Source organism: Eschscholzia californica, unplaced genomic scaffold (genome assembly GCF_041429995.1).
Source record: "Eschscholzia californica isolate CP2 unplaced genomic scaffold, dmEscCali1.0.p SCAF_1, whole genome shotgun sequence".
NCBI classification, from domain to species: Eukaryota; Viridiplantae; Streptophyta; class Magnoliopsida; order Ranunculales; family Papaveraceae; genus Eschscholzia; species Eschscholzia californica.
This window is the reverse complement of record NW_028238198.1, coordinates 5,044,021-5,066,046: the sequence shown is the minus strand read 5'-3', so window position 1 is coordinate 5,066,046 and position 22,026 is coordinate 5,044,021. Positions and strand designations below refer to the sequence as shown.

The following is a 22,026-nucleotide window of genomic DNA, read 5'->3' as shown; positions in this document are numbered from 1 at the left end:
ATATTGATTTTATTTATGTATTTATTGCATAATTTGATGATAGGTGGAGAATATGGCATCTCAAAATTATCTTATCACTTCCTCACTAGAATTAAGTAGATAAGTCTTGGCCAATATTTTATGGCTGATTTTTAAAGAGAGTTAGTCTAAATGGACTCTAATATAGTATTGGAGCTAGTGTGAGATGTGGGGAAACCTTGTACTATTAGACTTGGGTGAAGAGGGATTCTCAGGGTGATCTCAACTTTGTGAGAATAAGCTTATGTTGAAAAAGATTGATCTAGTAAAAAAGTGCAGTGTCTAGGTAATACCCGCTCATTACCAATTGTTTTGACTTGGATGATGGCAAACTTAACATGTTACGGAAAAGTTATGACTTGGATGATGGCAAACTTAACATGTTACGGAAAAGTTAGACCAAAACTTATATGTGCTTCTATACGTGTGATTATGCGCGTATTATGTAAAAGGGGTGATAATTGGCCCACGTAGAAAATGAGTGATTTAGTAACCAATAATATAATGTTAGGTTATCGTTATTCAGTAACATAAAAAAGGAGTGATTTAGTAACAAATAATTATTTACTTGTAGTTTTGTCTCACATAAACAAACCAACCCTAATATCGACTACTACTATCAACGTCACTATTAATATTAAAAATTTGCAAAATACATAAGTTTATTATCATTATTGTCTTAGTTACAAGCTTTTAATGATGTCTCAAGATCTCATGGATGATGAACCACCATTAATGAAGGAAACAACCTACGTCAAGAAAGAGGAGACATTTGACTTAACGAAGACATCGACTTAAACGAGGACATCGACATAAACGAAGATATCGACTTAAACAAAGACATATATAATGACGATACGCCTCATGTAAAAAAAAAAATAAAATTTTTGTCTTCCTATATGGTCGAACAGACGTTTTTGGGATTTTGGTCGTTTTTGTTCCAGTAAAGGATTTTCGGTTCGTTTGAGAGAAAAAGAAAACAAATTTCGGTCGGTTCGGGTGAAATAGGTCTAGTTTTCCATCCGCTCTGGACAAAATTTGTTTAACTTTTCAGTGGTTCTGAATGAAATTTTCACTATTTTCATTCATGCAGAGATTTTTCTGTGTAATGGACGAAATTATAGAGATTTTACAAGGGTTCCAACTGAAATTATAACCAAAACAAATCAAACAGTTCAAAAGATGAGGAAGAACTCTTACCTTTCACTTGTTTGTATTCTTCATTGCAATCTTGATACTTGAAATCTTCAAAAATTAATGTAATCAGTGTTAAAACCCTAAAAATCTATGGAAAAATCAAGCAATAACAAGAGGTATGAACCCTTCTATGTAGATGAGTGTTGTGTTAGTCATTTAGGGTTCCCATCTTTATCTCTCTATTTGATCGAATAACACCTCTATCTCTCTCTTTGATCGAACAACAATTCTACCTTTCTCTTTTATTGAACAACGTCTCTATCTCTCTCTTTGATCGAATAGAATTTTAGGAGTTTTTCTCTCTTTGATCGAACAGGATTTTAGGGGGTTTGCTCTCTATGATCGAACAAAGTTTTAAGGAGGGACCAACAATTAATTTTGGGATATTCTAGAAAATAGTGTTTAGCTCTCCCTATCCTAAAAAGAATGTTCTCCCTATCTAATGAACTACCTTTACTAAACATTTTTCTACCTGTACCAAAGACTATTTTACTAGTTATCATTTCTCCCAAAAAAAAAATGTTATTTGTTCAAAAAAAGAAAAAGAGACAAAATCTCTATCCGACGTCGATTGCTAAATTTTTGCCAAAATGTTCTCTCTCGATTGTTTGGGGAAAATCCAATCGTTGACTTGGAATTTCAGACATATTGTGGCTTGTTTTTTCAATCATCTTGTCACTATTGTTTGTCTAATGTAGTAATGTGAATTGAGTGAATCAAAATCAACAAAAATGTGCCTAATTATACTGAAAATGCCGGTTGTATTGGATTTATTGCCTATTGAAATTTGAATAGGATTAAAATTAACAAAGTAAGAAGGAAGGAAGGAAGAAAGAGAGAGAAAAAAGTAGTAGACCCTACACGTATTAAGAACACAAACTCCTAAAGACTTTTAACAGTTAAACTTCAACAATAGAAAAAAGAAGAATGGATGGATAATCCCTCATATTCTATTCTTCTTTTACACCTCTTAACGCGGATTCAACTTCATATAATGTCAACCCCCACAACTGGCACCAACCCTCTCTCTCTCTCTCCTCTCTCTCTATATATGTATAGATTTGTACCTCTTCTTTATCTATCAGCTCAATCTTCTACTTCTCTCTCTACCTTAACAAACCTTCTACTATCTCTTCACTCAATATAGAAGAAACATCCTCCTTGGCTTTACTTCTCTCTCTTTCTTTCTATCTACCCATTTCTAAAAACATTTTTTTTCTCTCTCTATCTATCTTCAATGGGGAACTACATCTCATGTACTTTACTAACAAAAAACACAGGAGGAGGAAAACACTCAACAAATTGTGCTAAAATTGTACTCCCAAATGGAGAAATTCGCCAAATTGATGGACCCTTTATAACACAGGCAGCAGAAATCATGTTTGAAACACCAAATTACTTCTTAGTCAATTCTAAATCATTACATATTGGAAAAAGATTTTCTCCACTTAATGCTGATGAAGATTTAGAAATGGGTAATGTTTATATCTTGTTTCCAATGAAAAGAGTCAATTCATTTGTTACTGCTTCTGATATGGGTGCTTTAATGTTACTCACTGCAAATTCATCATCTTCTTCCTCTGCTAAAAAGAAGAAATCTTCATCAAGTATTATTAATGGAAAAGGAAGAAGAATTAGTCCAGATGAATCACCTGAAGATGATTCAAAATGGGTTGTGATGAATTTGAATGAAGATTTGGGTTCTAAGAAGATTAATTGGATTAAAGATGAAACACCCAAGTTAAATTTGGATGATATTGAAGATTTCATGGCTCCTGAATTTCAACATAGGATTTCAATGTCTAGGTCAAAGAAGCCATTGTTACCAACCATAACAGAGGAGTCTGTTCCCATTTTCTCAAGATAACATGGAAGAATTTCATTTTATCTTGTTATATTCATTGGTCCCTAATCTTATTATTTTTTTGTGAAGATGGGAAAAATAGTTTTGTGATTATTATTCATTATGTGTTAAAAAAAAAGAACATTTAATTATATTAATTTTATGAGTTGTAATTAATCCTTCTAAATTGAGGGTTAATCAAATTGTTAAAGATGCAAAATCAATTATACTACAAGTGTTATCTTTATTTGGTCTAGTTCTTTTACCCGTGTGATTCATCGAGTCAAGAATCTTGTCAAAGATTCTTTGTACACATAACATTTCTCTATTTCGTTTTGGTCATAAGATGCTTCGCATTATCCCACATCAACACCGGCACATAAGGATCACACATATAATTTTGATACCGAGTATCAGATACAATTTTGTTACTTGATTGAATATCAGATGCCTGTAGGGTGTGCATAAACTTTTTTGCTATAAATCTCTAACGGACCTTCATCGCTTATGAGGATGTCTAGAGCCTAAGTTATACCTGATGTAGATTGTTGCGGAAGCGTAAAAGTAATGGAATCCACCATTGTGATGCAGGGAGATTTTCATGAGATATTCCAAGTATCTTGGATATCTTAAAATCTAGTTATTTTAGTAGCATAATATTTTTGTTAGTAGAGAATTATTATTTTTAGCAGTTTTATATTTTTAGGAAACCTTTTAGGTTTTAGATTCTAGTATTTTATTTATTTAGAAATTGTTATTAGAATTTGATTAGGTTTAGGAAAGTAGTATTTTATTTATTAGAAATTGTTATTTGAGTTTGATTAGGTTAAGGAAACCCTAAGTCTATATAAAGGGGGATCTAGGAGTTGTCTCAGGCATTCAGTTCAATCAATAAAATTCAAGTATTTTAGTAGTTAATCTTATTAGTTTTGGTTCTATAGTCTTTAGACGGAGTTCTAAGGCTTTTATCAGTTTTTCCGCTGCGTCAGTTGGCATCAAGAGCGAGGTTTCTCCTGGCTTAATGGCAGAAGACGAAGCTAGAAACACAAACCTCGACGGTGAACGAGGTAACAATGTCATGTGGGCAAAAATTGACGGTTTGAGTCATCAACTAACCCAAGTTATGGAGATGATTAACAACCTGAATGTCAATACAAACCCTAGGCAACCTATTAACAGAGAACGTGTTGAGGGATTCGCCCACAACCAAGCTGTTAATAGAAACGAAGGCAGAGCACAACCACTTCAACAATATGCTGGCAACCAAGAAAATAGAGGTAACTATTATCCTAACCAATTATATCCGCGTAGATATTATGATGAATACAAAATCAAGGAAGAAATACCACTCTTCAATGGTTATTTGTCAGTCGAAGAGTTCCTTGATTGGCTACATGAGGTTGAGCGGCAAGTGAATATGTCATATACTGTTCCTGGTGAACAGATGGTAAACATTATTGGTTGTAGACTGAAAGGAAGTGCTGCTGTTTGGTGGGATCAGTTACAACGTCAAAGAGTGGGGCAAGGAAGGGCTCCAATCCAGAGTTGGCCGTCTATGAAAGAAAACCTGAGGGAGAGGTTCTTACCACCAGATTATCAACAACACTTGTTTATGACTTACCAGAACTGTAGACAAGGATTGCGTTCGGTGGGTGAGTACTATGAGGAGTTTTCAAAACTGGCTCAAAGAAACAATATGGAAAACATTATAGAATATGAAGATGTTGTAGCAAATCGATTTCTAAGCGGATTAAAATTTAGTTTGCGAGAAAAAGTGGGGATAGTTACAGTATGGACTGTTCAGGAGGCGTACAACTTGGCCCTAAAAATTGAAGCTGAGGAACGGGAATATAGGAAGTTTGGATTTCGGAGTGAAGAACAACCTCACTTAACTATTAAAAAGGTAAAAACGACTCCCTTAGAGAATGTTGAACCACCACGAATTATCACCATAGACGATTCAAACAATATTGTTCATGAAGCAAAATCCGACGTTATTGTGTTCAAGGATAAGTCTCCTAAAATCAATTTACACAATAACATTATTATTTCTGAAGAAACTATTCAGAAAATTGAGTTAAAAGAAGTGGTTCAACCAATTGAGTCAAAGGAAGTTGTTCAGGAAATTGAGACAAAGGACGTTGTTCAAGAAGCTGAATCAAAGGAAGGTGAAAAACTTCGGAAGTCAGACATTAGTCCAATTGAAGTTCCTTCATACGAAGATCCGTTCTCAGAATTTTGCGAATCTCAAATTGTTTCACATGGATTGACAAGTAATTTTATTCGAAAGTCTTCATCGAAGTTCGTAATTTTCAATCACTATACTCATGATCTATACAAGTTTATTTTTGGAGTGAAAAAGGAGTTTGAATCACATCACAATTATAGTCAGAAAATTTTCTGTGACTTAATAAAGTCTTCCGTCCAATCTGATAGCTTGGTGATTCCCATGCACAATTCACGACAAAGTTTTCTCATGGGTGTACCATTCAAGACAACCTTCCAATCAATCAGTAAACTCGAGGCGAGTTTCTTTGAAGTGGAGGAGACTGATGCAGGGAGATTTTCATGAGATATTCCAAGTATCTTGGATATCTTAAAATCTAGTTATTTTAGTAGCATAATATTTTTGTTAGTAGAGAATTATTATTTTTAGCAGTTTTATATTTTTAGGAAACCTTTTAGGTTTTAGATTCTAGTATTTTATTTATTTAGAAATTGTTATTAGAATTTGATTAGGTTTAGGAAAGTAGTATTTTATTTATTAGAAATTGTTATTTGAGTTTGATTAGGTTAAGGAAACCCTAAGTCTATTTAAAGGGGGATCTAGGAGTTGTCTCAGGCATTCAGTTCAATCAATAAAATTCAAGTATTTTAGTAGTTAATCTTATTAGTTTTGGTTCTATAGTCTTTAGACGGAGTTCTAAGGCTTTTATCAGTTTTTCCGCTGCGTCACATTGTTAATAAACTAAACTAACGAAATAAAACTGATAAAATAACGATAAACAATAAACTTGATTAATAACTTGAATAATAATAAACTTGGTTGATAATATTCTCTGATCCGAATAACAAGGACAGACCTGACTTCCTTTTATAGGAACTTAGAAACTTCTAGATAGACTCAAATTAGGATTCCTAAATATCAAAGATACTCAAATATAGAAACTTCTAAACCTAGACTTAGTAGGAAATACTAAAACATGGAAACTCCTAAACTCTAACCCTAATGGGCTCGGCCATGAGGCCTTCTAACTAGTTCGGCCGTGAGGCCCATCTTGATGGTCTCCATCATACTCCCCGACCGAGAACGAACTTGCCCTCAAGTGAGACTCAACAATGCAATCCTTAATTCCCACTTCGAGCGAACAGTGCATTGGGGTTGAAGGACACCCACTTGGACGAAATCACTAGCTTCAATCTCATAGTGCAAAGAAGCTTGCAAAAATAAATTTAGGAAAGAAACTTCCAACAAATTGCAACATCTCCCGTCATCTTTTAATTTGATGAAGAAGACCACAAACACCACATAATACTTTATGGAAAAATCAACCTTGAATTTCTTCACTTGAACGATCTTCCCACGTTCATCTTTGTGATGCTTATAAACCAAAACTTCATCATAAATTGTCAAGTTTGGAACCACCTTAGCCAATACATCACCAAAATTCAGTTTTGTAGTAGATGTATTTTGGGAAGCAAGAATCAGTGTCCTATTAACTTCTTCCTTGAATGAAAAGAATCGAGTAGGTGAAACCCCATCAAGGGACATTGAATCGGAGATGTGATCGGTATAATTCAATTGGTTCAATGAATAAACACAATTTGATGTTTGATGAGTCAACTGCTCTATATTCGTAAAAGAAGGAGACGTTTGTGGTGGTGGTGGTGGTGGTGGTGAAGGTGGTATGAGAGGTGTTGAATACGATGGTGGTGTATAATAAGCGTATGGAGGTGGTGAACTTTCTCTGACAGGTTCTCTCTCAGTGTTCTCCCATTTGGCTCCGAAAGTTGTAGTAACTTTCGTAGGTGTAGAATAATAAGACGATTGAGGTGATGTGGAACATAATTGATGCGAAATTTTTTTATGATTCGAAACAACTAATTCTTCTCCCGGGATTATATATGGATCAAATAAATCGTCAGAGCTTGTGTTATCCAATTGGATCACTTCTTCTTTATTTGTCTCAACGAATTTTTCTTCATCCCTCATTGAAAAAATAGTATTTTTTTTTATCAAGAACACCTCCTTCAATAGTAATGGTCACGGTAGGCGAAGAAATTTCAGAAAATTTGCTCGATTCGATTCGAGATTCTTCGTAAGATAAGTATTCATCTAAAGGGAGAAAAACATACCTGAAGATGCTTTTTAATGTAGCCCAATCGTCTATGAATGTTTTCCCTTGATTAATAAGTCTCCATTGCATTGCATTGAATTGTTCATATATTCTTTCGGACATATGTTGTTCGATGAGAAAAACCTTATCTTCATCATGGATATCTTGGTTTATGAACCAATCTTCCATATGTTGAATCCAAAAATTTATATGATATTGACCGTCGAATAGAGGAATTTTAGAAACGGTATTAATTTTTTCTGGATATTTTCGATCAACATAAAATTGTTTTGAATCTCGAAAGGGATCCCAACCTAAACGTGGAAGAATTTTCCAACACTCAAGGAGAGATGTATCCATGAAAAAAATTCCATCTTTTGTTCCCAGATTTTTAAAGCTGCTCTGAATACCAGCTGATGTAGATTGTTGCGGAAGCGTAAAAGTAATGGAATCCACCATTGTTAATAAACTAAACTAACGAAATAAAACTGATAAAATAACGATAAACAATAAACTTGATTAATAACTTGAATAATAATAAACTTGGTTGATAATATTCTCTGATCTGAATAACAAGGACAGACCTGACTTCCTTTTATAGGAACTTAGAAACTTCTAGATAGACTCAAATTAGGATTCCTAAATATCAAAGATACTCAAATATAGAAACTTCTAAACCTAGACTTAGTAGGAAATACTAAAACATGGAAACTCCTAAACTCTAACCCTAATGGGCTCGGCCATGAGGCCTTCTAACTAGTTCGGCCGTGAGGCCCATCTTGATGGTCTCCATCAATACCACAGGCGTAGCTTCAAGCTTAGTATATGTCAAGGCCTTCTGCAAGTAAAGGCCTTTTTCGAGCTTGTGGAACCTTTGCCATAAACCAAAATTGCAGAAGGGGGGAGAATACCAATAATTGCTAAGATTTGGGGTATCCGTCTACCCCTTAACAAGAAGTAAGACTCTGGGGTTTATTATCATTATATTTGGAACATATATGAGTGATTGAAGTACAAGAACAAATTTGCAGTACTAGAACAAACTTGATATATAGATTTTATTTTTCTTGAAATGGGAACAAGAGATCCCAAATTAAAGACTAGCTAAACCTATTACTTGTTGCGTTTGAGAAGAAGAATCAAAAGATTAGCCTTCCCCGATTTGATGATAGAGAGTGACTCATTAAGTTTGGTCGTGTACCGATCGAAGAGTTCGTCTAAGATTTCACTTCCAAACTGTGATTTAATCATCCCTTCTACTACAGCTCTTATGTGGTCACTATACATTTTAACATTAGTGGTAGTAATCTCAAGTGGAGGTACTACTGTCTCCAATTTCTCTATATTGAAAAACCCATTTTTCTTAACTAATCCTTCAACTTCCTTAGGTTTTGCTGAGTAAATTGGTAAGTTGAATGCATCCACTTTAGCTTCATCCACAATTCCCTGCACAATTCACACCCACACACTCACATATAAGAATGACTGAATGAGTTTGGTATTTGGATATTTCAATCCAAGTTAATAAAGTGAAGAATACTAGCCCCTCACCTCTTATCCTAAGACTACTAATCGATAAACAACACCAACCACTTGAAACCCAATACGATAATACGGCCTACCCAAGTCTGAGTATTGGTTCAAATACACTATCGTGCAGGACTCGGGCTGAGAGGACTCGAACCCAATAAAATTATAGAGAAAATAATGCACCATATATTGTTTCGACTTACCAACTTAGCCATGTCCATGAGACAAGATCCCAAAAGATCAGCAAGTATTCCAGGATGGGTCATAGAAACTGGTGTTTCATTTGGGCTAGCTGGGATCAAGATTGCCATTAGCCCTCCACCCACAATCTCCTCTGCCCTGGCCTTCAAGAATGCTTCAAAATCCATAGCAAATTGAGCTGAAAATGCTTCCACAACTTCACTGGAGGCACTTGTATAATATATCCTACCCTTGTTAAATGCAGAAGAATGGATATCTACCACCTCTTTAGGAACTTTCGAGAGAAAATGAATCGATAACGAAGTATGTACAAAGTGAAGAGATGCTCGAGGAAATAAACGGGTATGGAACGACCCTGGTACACCGGCAGAAAGGTATCGCCTTTCGGGTGGAAGGGAAGCGAAAAGAGTGTTAAAATCATTGAGTGTTTGGTCACTAAAAGAGACATGAAATTCAGGAGTTTGGTCAGAAGTGAAACCTTGTGATTTATACTTAAGCTCTATTGCTTCAATTATGTTTTGAACCACAAAGAATGTATTAGGTCCCACTGAACAACCAAAATCTGCAATTTTGAAGACACCATTAGAGTTGGGTAGGTTTTGAATGTCAAGTTTCTGTGAAATTGCTTCCTTAATTACCATTTTTGATGATTCCAAACTAATTCTCTGCCATGAAAATGATCAAATTCTTAGTTATGTGGGGATGAAACTATAGTTAAGAAGTTGTTTGAAGAGAAAGAATACCTGAAGAGTGGAATTACTGAAATAGCTGTAAGGACCCTCTCCACCATTCATTGTGTTCGACACATCCATCTCTCTCTCTCTTGGAGACTACTGGGGTAGCACAGTTTGAATTTATATGGAATGTAGCAGAGTGGTTCTGGGGATTTTTGCTCTGGAGAAGTTGGACTATGTCCCCAGTTAAGACCTCTCATGATAGCTCAAGGTACTAATCACAAGTATCCACATGTCAATGCTTGTCCAAGATATTCTCGTATAGTCGTATGTACAGTATGATTCGAACAGTAGTATTTTCAATTGTGAGACATACTACTAAACCGAAACCAACTTCAAAATGTTTTCACATAAATTGATAGAAGTTATCTCATCAACGACATAAATATCATTTTGTGATATAGACTTGAAAAGTTCAAAATGTCTACATCATCATTGTTTTCCAACTAAGGAATCACGAGAGTACTAAGACAAATATAATTTTGTACACTCGGAGAAACTTATGTAGAAAAAGATAAGGCAACGAAGAGCACATTATATATCACATGATACACTTCCATAAAGAACGAGCGAGGAAAAGAATAATCTCAAAATAACACGGAACCTTTTCTCTTATGACGTGCCTTCAATTTGGAAATTGCCTTAAACCGCCAATGCCAGCTAAACCGCCAATGTTCACTTTTAGAAACCACCTCTCACAATTCTCCACCTTGTACACAATTTGATATACTTCAAATTTTGGACGAACACCAGGATACTCCTTGTAAGATATATCTGCTTCTTGTAACTTCATCCGACTGCACCATATGACTATGGCTGCCTACGTACCCTTTTATAGGATCAAGCCTACCGTAGTTCTACCAATCCTTCACATAAAGATTATCTTGTCGCCATTACGCCCTTTCGGGCAACTTAACACGAGCCGATTTGCAGCAATTCTAGACAATGCTGAAACTTGCTACACGTCACCACTTTAGTCAACATGTCCGCGGGATTCTCATCTGTGTGTACCTTCATGAGAGAAACATCACCTTCCTCTACGACATCTCGTACAAAGTGATACCTGACATCGATATGCTTAGTACGAGCATGATGGACCTGATTCTTCGCCAAGTGGATCGCACTTTGACTATCACACCATACATCCACGCACTCCTGCTTAATCCCTAGATCATCCAGAAGATCCCACAACCACAATGCTTCCTTCACACCCTCGGCCATAGCCATATACTCGGCCTCCGTAGTAGATAACGCAACTGTAGATTGTAACATCGATCGCCAACAAACTGGAACACCATGTACCCTAAATACATAACCAGTAGTAAATCGTCTTCTATCTAGATCGCCAGCATAATCTGAGTCAACATAACCGCTTACCTGACATGTGTCTCCACCAAAGCACAAACCCGTATCAACAGTACCCTTCAAGTACCTCAAGACCCACTTCACAGCTTCGCAATGTGTCTTCCCCGGGTTTGCCATAAACCTACTAACCACAATGACCGCCTGTGAAATATCTGGACGAGTACACACCATGGCGTACATCAAACTGCCAACTGCACTAGCATACGGTATACGATCCATATGATCCTTCTCCACCGTAGTAGTGGAAGATTGTTTTCCCGAGAGCCTGAAGTGTGGTGCCAAAGGTGTTGACACCGCCTTCGCATTTTGCATCCCGAATCGAGAAACTACTCGTTCGATGTAACCTTTCTGATTCAAGTACAGTTTCTTACTTGACCGCTCTCTTTTAATCTCCATTCCCAGTATCTTCTTTGCAGCGCCCATGTCTTTCATCTCAAACTCTTGACTGAGTTGAGATTTCAACTTATCTATCTCCACCATGCTTCGAGAAGCAATAAGCATGTCATCCACATACAAAAGGAGATAAATAAAGTCACATTCGCGAAGCTTCTTGATGTATACACAACAATCATAATTTTTTCATGCGAAAACCATGCTTTAGCATGAAAAATCAAATCGTTTGTACCATTGGCGAGGGGATTGTTTCAATCCATAAAGAGACTTCCTCAAACGACATACTTGATTTTCTTTACCCTCAACCTTGTATCCCTCAGGTTGAGCCATATAAATTTCTTCTTCCAAATCACCGTGCAAGAAGGCGGTTTTAACATCGAGTTGTTCCAGCTCAAGATCACTGTGAGCAACAATACTCAATAGCACCCGAATAGAAGTATGTTTCACGACTGGTGAGAAAATCTCATTGTAGTCGACCCCTTCTTTCGGTGCATAACCCTTGGCCACTAGTCTTGCCTTATACCTTGTACCCTTGATCTCGGAAGAATCCTCTTTCTTCTTGTACACCCATTTACAACCAATAACAGACTTACCTTCGGGCAATGGGACAACCTCCCATGTCTGGTTCTTGTGAAGAGACTCCATCTCTTCTTGCATAACAACCAACCAACTCTCTCTTTCCGCCGCGGTAATAGCTTGTTTGAAGGTGACCGGCTCGTCGTCTTCCACCGAGAGTGCATATTCAACCACATTTGCCTGCCCGTAATGCCTAAGAGGTTTGTCTGACCCTAACCTCTGTACCGGTTTATATAACCGTTTCGGCCTAGTGTGTACCGAAACATCCTGCTGCTGTTGTTGTAAAACTTGTGTACCTTCTCCTTGAACCTCCTCATGATCGGGTTCATCAATTTCCTCATCCCGAGTATTATCCTGATGCTCCACCTGATCATGATTCCTAGAAACCCGTTGGTCTTCGGCTTCTACTTCCACTACTTGAGCTTTAGTAGACCCAACATCACCACAACTAGGCACCGTAGCTTTCGCCATAGCTACAATAGATGACTCATCAAACACCACATCTCTGCTGATTACAAACTTCTTGTCTTCCGTACACCATAGCCGATAACCCTTGACTCCTGTAGCATATCCTAAGAAAATTGCCTTCTTTGCTCTATTGTCAAGTTTGTTACCTTTAACATGGTAATAGGCCGTACAACCGAAAACCTTAAGTCTCCCGTAATCTGCATGTTCACCTGACAACACCTCGTAAGGTATGCCGCCATCTAAAGAAGAATGTGGAGACCTGTTCACAATATAACAAGCTGTAGCAACAGATTCGGCCCACCATTCTACGCCTAATCCCGAATTGGAGCGCATACATCTAGCCTTCTCAAGTAGTGTACGGTTCAATCTCTCTGCGACTCCATTCTGCTGAGGTGTGTTTACTACTGTCCAGTGCCTCACAATGCCTTCCTGATTACAAAACTCCTTGAATGCCCCATCCGTGTACTCGGTCCCATTATCCGATCTTAACGTCTTCAGCTTTCGACCAGTTTTGTTCTCAACCATTGCTTTCCACACCAGGAACGTGTTGAATACCTCATTCTTATGCTTCAGAAAATAAAGCCAGACAAATCTCGAATGATCATCAACGAATGTAACAAAATACCTGGAACCATCCTTGGAAGGTAACTTTGCCGGTCCCCAGACATCGGTATGTACGTAGTCTAATACCTCTTTGCTCATGTGCTTGCTTGAAGAGAACGTCACCCTGTGTGCCTTCCCGAACACACAATGCTCACAAAACTCCATGCAAGGCTTCTTCATGTCCTTCAACAAGCCTTTCCCGCACATTAAAGATAAACCCTTTTCTGACATATGCCCAAGGCGCATATGCCAAAGCCTCGTACTAGCCGTTGGATCCCTTCCACTGATTCCTACTGCTACATCTCCAGTAATTGTTGTCCCCAAAAGTTTGTATAAATTACCGTAACGAGTACCTCTCATTACCACCAAAGAACCCTTAACGACTTTTATGGAGCCATTCTCTATAATTATCTTACAGCCGTTCCGCTCCAACACACCAAGGGAAATTAGATTTTTCAGCAAATCGGGTATGTGTCTTACATCCGTCAATGTTGTCACCACTCCATTGTGCATCTTGATCCGTATTGTTCCGAGTCCCACAGTTTTACATATACTATCATCACCCAGTATAACTGTACCACCATCTATACTCCTATAGGTAGTAAACCACTCCCTATTTGGACACATATGGTGTGACGCCCCTGAATCAAGCATCCACTTATCGGAGATCTTCTCAGGCACCTCTGTTACCGAGAAACATTCGTCAGGGTCTTCTGACACATATCCCGCCTCTTGCATCTCTTGTTTCCCCTTGTAGCCTTCGTTCTTTTGCTTCAACTTTCTCTTTGGACAAGCCGCTTTAAAGTGGTCAAGCTCACCACAATTAAAGCACGTTTTCTTGAAAGAGCCTCTAGATTTGGATCTAGATTTCCCGCCCTTTCCCTTTCCCCTTTCATTACTCCTCCCCCTCGTTACAAACAACCCTTGTGCTTGATCCTTGTCTACTCCACCCGACGCCATACTGCTAGTAGCAACCTTACGAAGGTCATCCGCTAATAGCGAATTTCTCGTCTCTTCCATGCTTAGACTATCACCAACAAGCATCAAAGTTTGAACAAGGTTTTCATAGGATTTTGGCAATGAAAGTAACAATATGAGGGCTTGGTCCTCATCCTCAACCCTAACATCAATATCCTTCAAATCTGAGACAATCCTGTCAAACCTATTCACATATTCCTGAATAGAAGAACCCTCTTCCATTCTACATGTGAATAATTTGGATTTTAAGTAGACCCGATTCGTTAAAGTTTTCGTCATGAAGTTGCTTTCTAGCTTTAACCACACACTCGCCGCCGTTGTTTCTCCGTCTACTAGGAATGCCACGTCCCTCTCAAGACACAACATAATGGTGGCCCGTGCTTCGAGATCTAACTCCTCCCAATCCTCATCTGACATATCTCTTGGTTTCTTTCCCGTCAATGTCTTGTGTAATTTCTGCGAGATTAACAGATTCTTCATCTGCATCCGCCAATAAGAAAAATCGTTTTTCCCATTGAACTTCTCTATCTCATATTTCCCTGCTTTGACCGTACCACTTCTCGATCCCATCTTCTTCTTCGTTCAATCTCAACAAGGCTCTGATACCAATTGTTATAACTAAAAGTCGCGGAAGCTATCGAACCTATCCTAGAAATTGATCCGATTATGAAGATTAATCGAAAAGCTAAGTCAAAATCAAATATGCGAACATAATTTAACGAGGTTCGGCTTTAAAGCCTACGTCCTCGAGCGAAAACCGCCAATGCCAGCTAAACCGCCAATGTTCACTTTTAGAAACCACCTCTCACAATATCGGAATTCAATTTATTCCTACCGCAGTTAAAAATAGTCTTGATTTAGATTGTGAAATTAGCAATGTTAGCATCTCAATTTGTGTTAAAGCAAAGTAGAATAATTGAATAGAAAAAAGAAACTGGCTAGGAATTCGCCTGTCAAACTAAGTAATAGTATGAAAAGTGGCATAGAGTGTTAGTGGGTTCTTAATTCTTCACACAACAACTCCAACTATAGTGCCTAAATGGGTAAGCTAAGGGTCTAAAGGAGGCCCACTACCCTGCTTATGGATACATAAATGAAAACTATACCTATTACACTCGCTAAATAACTTGGGTCAAAAATGAGCTTGCACCTACTACTAAAAATTGTCATGGCTGTCAATATTTGCTTAATGATTCTTTTGTTATTTTAAGCATGTTAGGTTCTTTTGACACATTCAACTTTAAAAAAGTATAATTTGGTAGTAGTTTCTAGCAAACATAATGAAATATGGAAGACTACATAATCACTTGGTGGTTAATACAGGGAGGTGCAGGGCAATCTTTTTCTTTTATTCGAGACTTCGTTTTGGTCTTTATTTTGTTGTCCTTTGAGACGTGAAAATAATCTTAAAACCTAGAGAGTCAAAGTTTGAGAGAGAGTGAGATTCTGCATAGAGAAAGAGAGAGGAGAGGTTGGGAGTTGTTAGTAGTGACAGTTTGTGGGCGACCTCTGCAAAATAAATATTGGTGGAAGACTTAGAGAAACAAAAAGAAAAGCACCTAAAATTTTGTATCAAAGAGTTTTCTTATTTTCCCCAAGTAGTGGCTTTAGCAATTACTATCATAATCGCTATGTCTTTAAAGAGAAACAGGGGTGCCTTTAGAACTTCTACATATCCAAAGGAAGGAAAGAAATACCAGACATTATGGGGAAGTTCTAGGGACACCACCGGAAATACGATCCCACTAGAGGCACACGGCAGTTTCCGCACATTCGAAGTCATCTAACCAACTATTTGTCAAACCAAATGAAAAGGAGTGGCCCTATAGACACCATTCCTTATTGTTGTTGGCGCCCCTTCACAGGCAATACTGAGGGCCATCTACATGTAATTTGGGCGTCAAAAACAAATTTTTTTTTGAGTGAAAATGAATAACCATTAATAAAAGGTCCAATTACAATAAAAGCAAAAGGAGCAAAATTGAACAACAAGGTGTAACAACACAATAGCCCACTAGTTACGGACTAAAGCGAGAGAGGCGAGATCGTGGGCCAAGCTATTTGCTGTACGACGGCAAGACGTGTAGGTAACACGGAAGTTAGAAGCATAACCACGTAGCCCTTGATATTGCAAGATCAGACGCCACGGGACCGTTGGATTTTGATCAACCAGCATCTCCCACAAAACCCTACTATCCATCTCTAATATAAAGTCATTGATGCCCATAAGCTCAGCCGTTTCCAACCCTAGAATAACTCGAGAGAGTTCACTATGAAGAGGAGAGATGGGTGTGAATGTAGTTGTTTTGGAGAGGATGATATTTCCAGAGGAATCACGAACAACTGCAGCAGCAGATGCTCCATTAACCCTAAAAACACAATCTATATTGATTTTAAGTTTTCCTTGAGGTGGAGGTAACCAATCTTCAACCTGAAACAAACAAGAGATGTTAGTCGACGATGCATAAGAAAAGCTTGGTAAAGATTTAAGGGAGATTCTTGTGTTGAACCAGCATCGATTAACATCGATGTTTTTCCTGTTGAAGACCACCGCTCTGCTGCTTTTCCACCACTCCCAAAGAAGGTAAGTGTATATCAACCAGACTTCATCTTCATTATGTCCATTATTCAACAAGTTCTTTAAGTTTTCAACCGGATCTGTGGGTAAATGTTGTAGTTGTTGAACCCCTGTGGTTATAATGAGTTCTTTGAACTTTGAACAGGTTCCGAATAGATGACTGATATCTTCTGGTTCGTTGGAATCGCATATAGGACAGATCTGAGGTACATCTTGTTTTCTTTTCCAAATATTGTGTCTTGTTGCTAAACCATCATGAATAAGTTTCCAAATAAAGATCTGGATATTTGGATTCATCTCTGATTTCTTCCAAAATCTTTTCCATGGGAACAGAGTAGTAGTAGTTTGTAATGATGGATTCTTTTTAATTTCTGTATAATATGATTTTGGATTGAATCTCCCATGCTCCGTCTGTTTCCAAATAAGTTTGTCTGATATGAACTCTTCATTGATGTGAATCTGAATAACAACATTGACTGTTGAAGTATCGAAATATGCCATGAATAGGTTAATGTTCCATCTTTTAGGGTTAAGAAGAATGAGATCCGAACCCCAATAAACATTTGTAGGAATAGGGTTTATCATGTCGGGTTTATTTTCTGCTAGATCTGGAATCCAAGGGTCGAATCTGATTTTGATGGATGAACCATCACCCACTATCCATAGAAAGTTTTTCCTCATGGTTTCTCTGGTTTGAATAATGGCTGACCATAATGGGGAAGAAGAGAGTGGTTTAGGTGAAGACCAAAAATCATCTTCTTTAAAATATTTTGCCTTAATGAGTCTGACCCATACAGCTTGTGAGTGTGTGAGCATACGCCTAGTAAGTTTGCCAATAAGAGATTCATTCACTTCTCTTAGAGATCTGATCCCTAGACCTCCATTCATTTTTGAGCTAGAAATAACCTCCCACTTCATAAAATGCATTTTTCTTTTTGATTCTATTTGTCTCCACCAAAAGTTACGTTGTTGCCTTTCTAACTGTTGGATGATGCCCTGTGGAATTAGTTGGTAACTAAAAGGGTAAGTACAGTAGGAATTGAGAACTGATTTTATTAGTACTGTTTTCCCTGCTTGAGTTGTAAATCTTTGTTTCCATCCTAATAATGGCGAATGATATTTATCAATTAACCATTTATGACTTTTTATCTTGTTTCCTGGTTTGAGTAACATTGTTCCCAGGTATTTGGCATCATCTATCATCATTGGAGCTTGTAAGGCCGCAATGTAGAGATCTTGCGTAGGAGCAGGGACACCTGAGCTGAAAAGCAATGAAGATTTAGTGTAATTGACTGATTGGCCCGAGAATTCTGTGTATTTCAATAATATTTCTTTAACAGCCTCTAGATTTAAATTTGTAAAATTACCGAATAAAATTAAATCATCGGCAAAGAGTAAATGAGAGATATTAGGGCTAGCTATATTTATCTTGTATCCTGTAAACAACTGTTGTGATTCATAATATGAAATAAGGAGTGAGAGGGCTTGGGAGGTTAGGATGAAAAAGTAAGGAGATAACGGACACCCTTGCCTCAGGCCTCTAGAGGCCTGGAAGTTACCAACTAGCTGACCATTCAGTTGGATATTAAACGATGGGGTTTGAACATATGACATTATTAAGTTCAGGAAGTGACACCGAAAACAAGTGGCCCTTAGGACTTTTTCTAGAAAAATCCAGTCTACCCTGTCATATGCTTTTTCCATGTCCATCTTGAGACAGAAGGCGTCGTTCTTAGATTTAGATTTTTTCATGGAGTGGAGTAACTCCTGTGTAATCACTATATTGTCTAGGATCTGTCTATCAGGAACAAAAGCGTTTTGGGTCCACGAGATATTGTTTTCTAAATGGGGTCGGATTCTGTTCGCCACAATTTTAGTGATGAATTTGTACAAAGTATTGCATAGGCAAATAAAAAGATGAAATTTTTGAAAATGAATCCTTTTCAAATTCCTCCGAAATAAAATGATGAAGATGATGGAAGAGAAAAACAAGAAGTTTAGCCCTTTGGGTTTTCAAATTCCTCGCAAATACAAAATGATGAAAATGACGGAAGGGAAAAGCAAGAAGTTTGGCCCTTCAGAGAGATGGAAAAAGCAGTGAGGGGATAAGATTTAGATTATTGTCAGTTTCGAATATCTACAAATTAAAATCTATTATAATGTAATTTGAGTCGGTACTATGACTCACCCATCCTCAATTAACTATGTCATCATATGATTAAAACAAATTGAGAGCATATCTAACATACATATAAAATGATCAACTATGTAAAAATTGGCTATATAATTGCAAAATAATAGCTACCCAAGTCTTATTATCATTTTCAACAAGAAAAAGTCTTATATCATGTACTATTGAAGATATTTTACCTTTACTAGCCGATTAGATTGATTTTCTCTTTCAGGTGCATATAAAATACTAATGGGGATAAAGTTGGGATGTTTATCTATTTTTCGTTGTCAGACTCTTTTTTTCTTCAGAAATAGAATAATTATCATCACAAGACATTGATACCTCAAGATTCATGATTTGAATAGGCCATCCTAAACAGCCTAAAAATCCAATTTTTGTACTTAATGTCACGAACTGCTTCCTGGATCTTATTGTGAATAGGATAAAACAGAGATTTGATGCAAAACTGAAGATATTTTCTGGTCTAATGGAGGAGACCACTACCTCACTCAAGCTAATGCTTAAAGTTGATAAAAAAAACTTTGATGATTTATTCCTATATTCAAGTGCTATTTATACAAGAAATTGGCAACAGAAGGAAACAAACAAATGCTAAACTTTAGTAACCACTCCTAATTCTAGGGAAACCCCTTTGACTCAAACTCCTAACTTATTTGAATTTAAAAATCATAACAGAATTAAAAATACCTTTAGGACTTAGTCAATTGATACTCAATGCTTGTGATAACTCCCCCTCTCTTACTATGCTCTTGTCCTCAAGAGAAAAAATCTCCTCAAGAGAAAAAATCTGGAAATTGCTGATTGAAGTCTTCAAAAACTTCCCATATGGCATTGGCAGGTGAATAGCCCTTCCAATGCACTAACACCTCCTTTCTTTCATGAGTTCTGTTATCTAGTATGGCTAAAGGAGTTAGCAATCTTGGACCTTCAGCAGGTAGTTGAGTACTAACAACAATTTTGTCACCAACATGCCTTTTAAGGAGAGATACATGAAATATGGGATGAACCTTAGCTTCAGGTGGCAACTCCAATTTATATGCTACAACACCCACACGTTGGACTACTTTAAATGGTCCATAGTATTTAGCTGATAGCTTATGTATTCAGCGACTTATAGAATGTTGTCGATAATCCTGTAGTTTTAAGTAAACTATGTCGCCAATTGTAAATTCCCTTTCTTTATGCTTCCCATCGTAGATCTTCTTCATGCGGTTCGGCGCCACGACGATCTTCTCCTTTACTTCACGAATTATACCATCTCTTTCAATGAGATGGTCCTCAACCGCAGCCACCTTAGCTGTTCCAGCAACATAGGTGAGTAGAGTCGGAGGTTCTCTCCCATATACAACTTCAAGGGGAGTTTTTCTTGTTGAAGAATGCACGCTTGTGTTATAACAAAATTCAGCCTAAGTTAGCCACAAAAAGTACAATGCAAATACATCTCCAAAGTTCGATTAACTGCTTCAGTTTGTCCATCAGTTTGTGGATGGTAAGCGGAGCTGAAGTTGAAGCTTGTTCCGTTCAATCGGAATAATTCCTTCCAAAATAAACTAGCGAAGGTGGTATCTCTATCACACACAATGGAACGTGGCATTCCATGCAGCTTAAAGATGTGATCAAAGAAGCATTGCGCCAAACTAGATGTTGTATATGGATGGGAAATATGAGTAAAATGTGCATACTTAGACAACCTATCCACTACAACAAATATGGTTGTCTTTCCGTTAGAGTTTGGCAGCCCGTCAATGAAGTCTATGGAGATGTCTTCCCAAATTTGAGTAGGAATAGGTAGAGATTGTAACAGTCCAGCAGGAAGTGTTTGTTCAACCTTGTGTCGCTGACAAACTTCACACCTTCGAATAAAATCTTTGATCTTCCCTCTAAGGCCTGGAAAATAAAAATCAGATCATACCCGTTGGATGGTTTTATAGAAGCCTTCATGTGTGCTATTGTGAAATTATTGAATAATCAAGTCCACCAAATCTGAATCTTTTTCTAAATATATTTTGCCTTAAAAGAAAAGAACTCCATCACGGAATTTCCAGGGACCTATGGCTTCTCCTTCCTTCATTCGTTTAATTAATTCTTGGATTCTTGTATTAGTAGAATTTTCATTCCTCACAGTCTCTAGCCAATTAGGAACAGGTGATGAGAAAGCCATTAGAGACTTAGGTTCACCAACATCAACCTTAGTCTTTCTTGAAAGGGCATCAGCAACCACATTCTTCTTCCCCTTCTTATACTCCACAATGAAATCATAGCCCATTAATTTGAATAACCAACGTTGTTGTGATGGAGTCGTAACTTTTTGGGTCCATAAGTGCTTCAAACTTTCATGATCGGTTTGAACCACAAATTGTCGTCCCAAAAGATATGGTCTCCATTTCTGTACAGCTAACACCAAGGCGAGAATCTCCTTTTCATATGTTAACAGAAGGAGATTTTTCCTTGTAAGGCCTGGCTAAAAAAAAGCTATAGGTCTTTCTTGGCGTAAAACAACACCAATACCGTAACCTGACGCATCACACTCCACAATTAATGATTTAGAGAAATCTGGAAGTGCGAGAATTGGGGCGTGAGTCATCACCCGCTTTAATTGAGTGAAGGCCTCTTCTGCATTTGTATTCCATGTAAATTTATTTGTCTTCAATATGCGAGTGAGAGGAGCAGCAATCTTTCCAAAATTCTAAATGAATTTTCTATAATACCCACAAAGACCAAGAAAACCCCTCATAGCCTTCGTAGTTTTTGGCTTTGGCCAATTCATTACAGCTTCCATTTTATCCGGATCTACAGCCACACCTTGGTTAGTAGTAACATGACCAAGGTACTTAACTTCCCTTTGGCCGAAATGACATTTCTCAAGTTTTACAAACAACTTATTCTTTTGTAGAATAGAGAGGACCAGTTTTAAATGATCATTCCAATTTTTACTGTAAATTAGAATGTCATAAAAAAAGACTAGTACGAATTTTCGAAGGTAAGGCTGTAATACCTGTTTCATAAGAGAT

General features: G+C 37.4%; 2 protein-coding genes across 2 annotated transcripts; one reads left to right on the top strand and one right to left on the bottom strand.

The window, feature by feature from the left end:
* The first annotated feature begins 2,274 nt into the window (after nt 1–2,274).
* LOC147563496 (uncharacterized) lies at nt 2,275–3,305 on the top strand. The gene has a single exon (XM_086638377.1). The coding sequence runs from the start codon at nt 2,453–2,455 to the stop codon at nt 3,080–3,082; it is 630 nt and encodes a 209-aa protein (XP_086494503.1). The 5' UTR covers nt 2,275–2,452; the 3' UTR covers nt 3,083–3,305.
* Nucleotides 3,306–8,353: 5,048 nt separating this feature from the next.
* On the bottom strand, nt 8,354–10,243 carry LOC147563495 (S-adenosyl-L-methionine-dependent methyltransferases superfamily protein). The gene is made up of 3 exons (XM_086638366.1): nt 9,870–10,243; nt 9,129–9,791; nt 8,354–8,841 (listed from the first exon to the last, which is right to left on the bottom strand). The coding sequence occupies exons 1-3, from the start codon at nt 9,936–9,938 to the stop codon at nt 8,509–8,511; spliced, it is 1,065 nt and encodes a 354-aa protein (XP_086494492.1). The 5' UTR covers nt 9,939–10,243; the 3' UTR covers nt 8,354–8,508.
* Nucleotides 10,244–22,026: the final 11,783 nt, after the last annotated feature.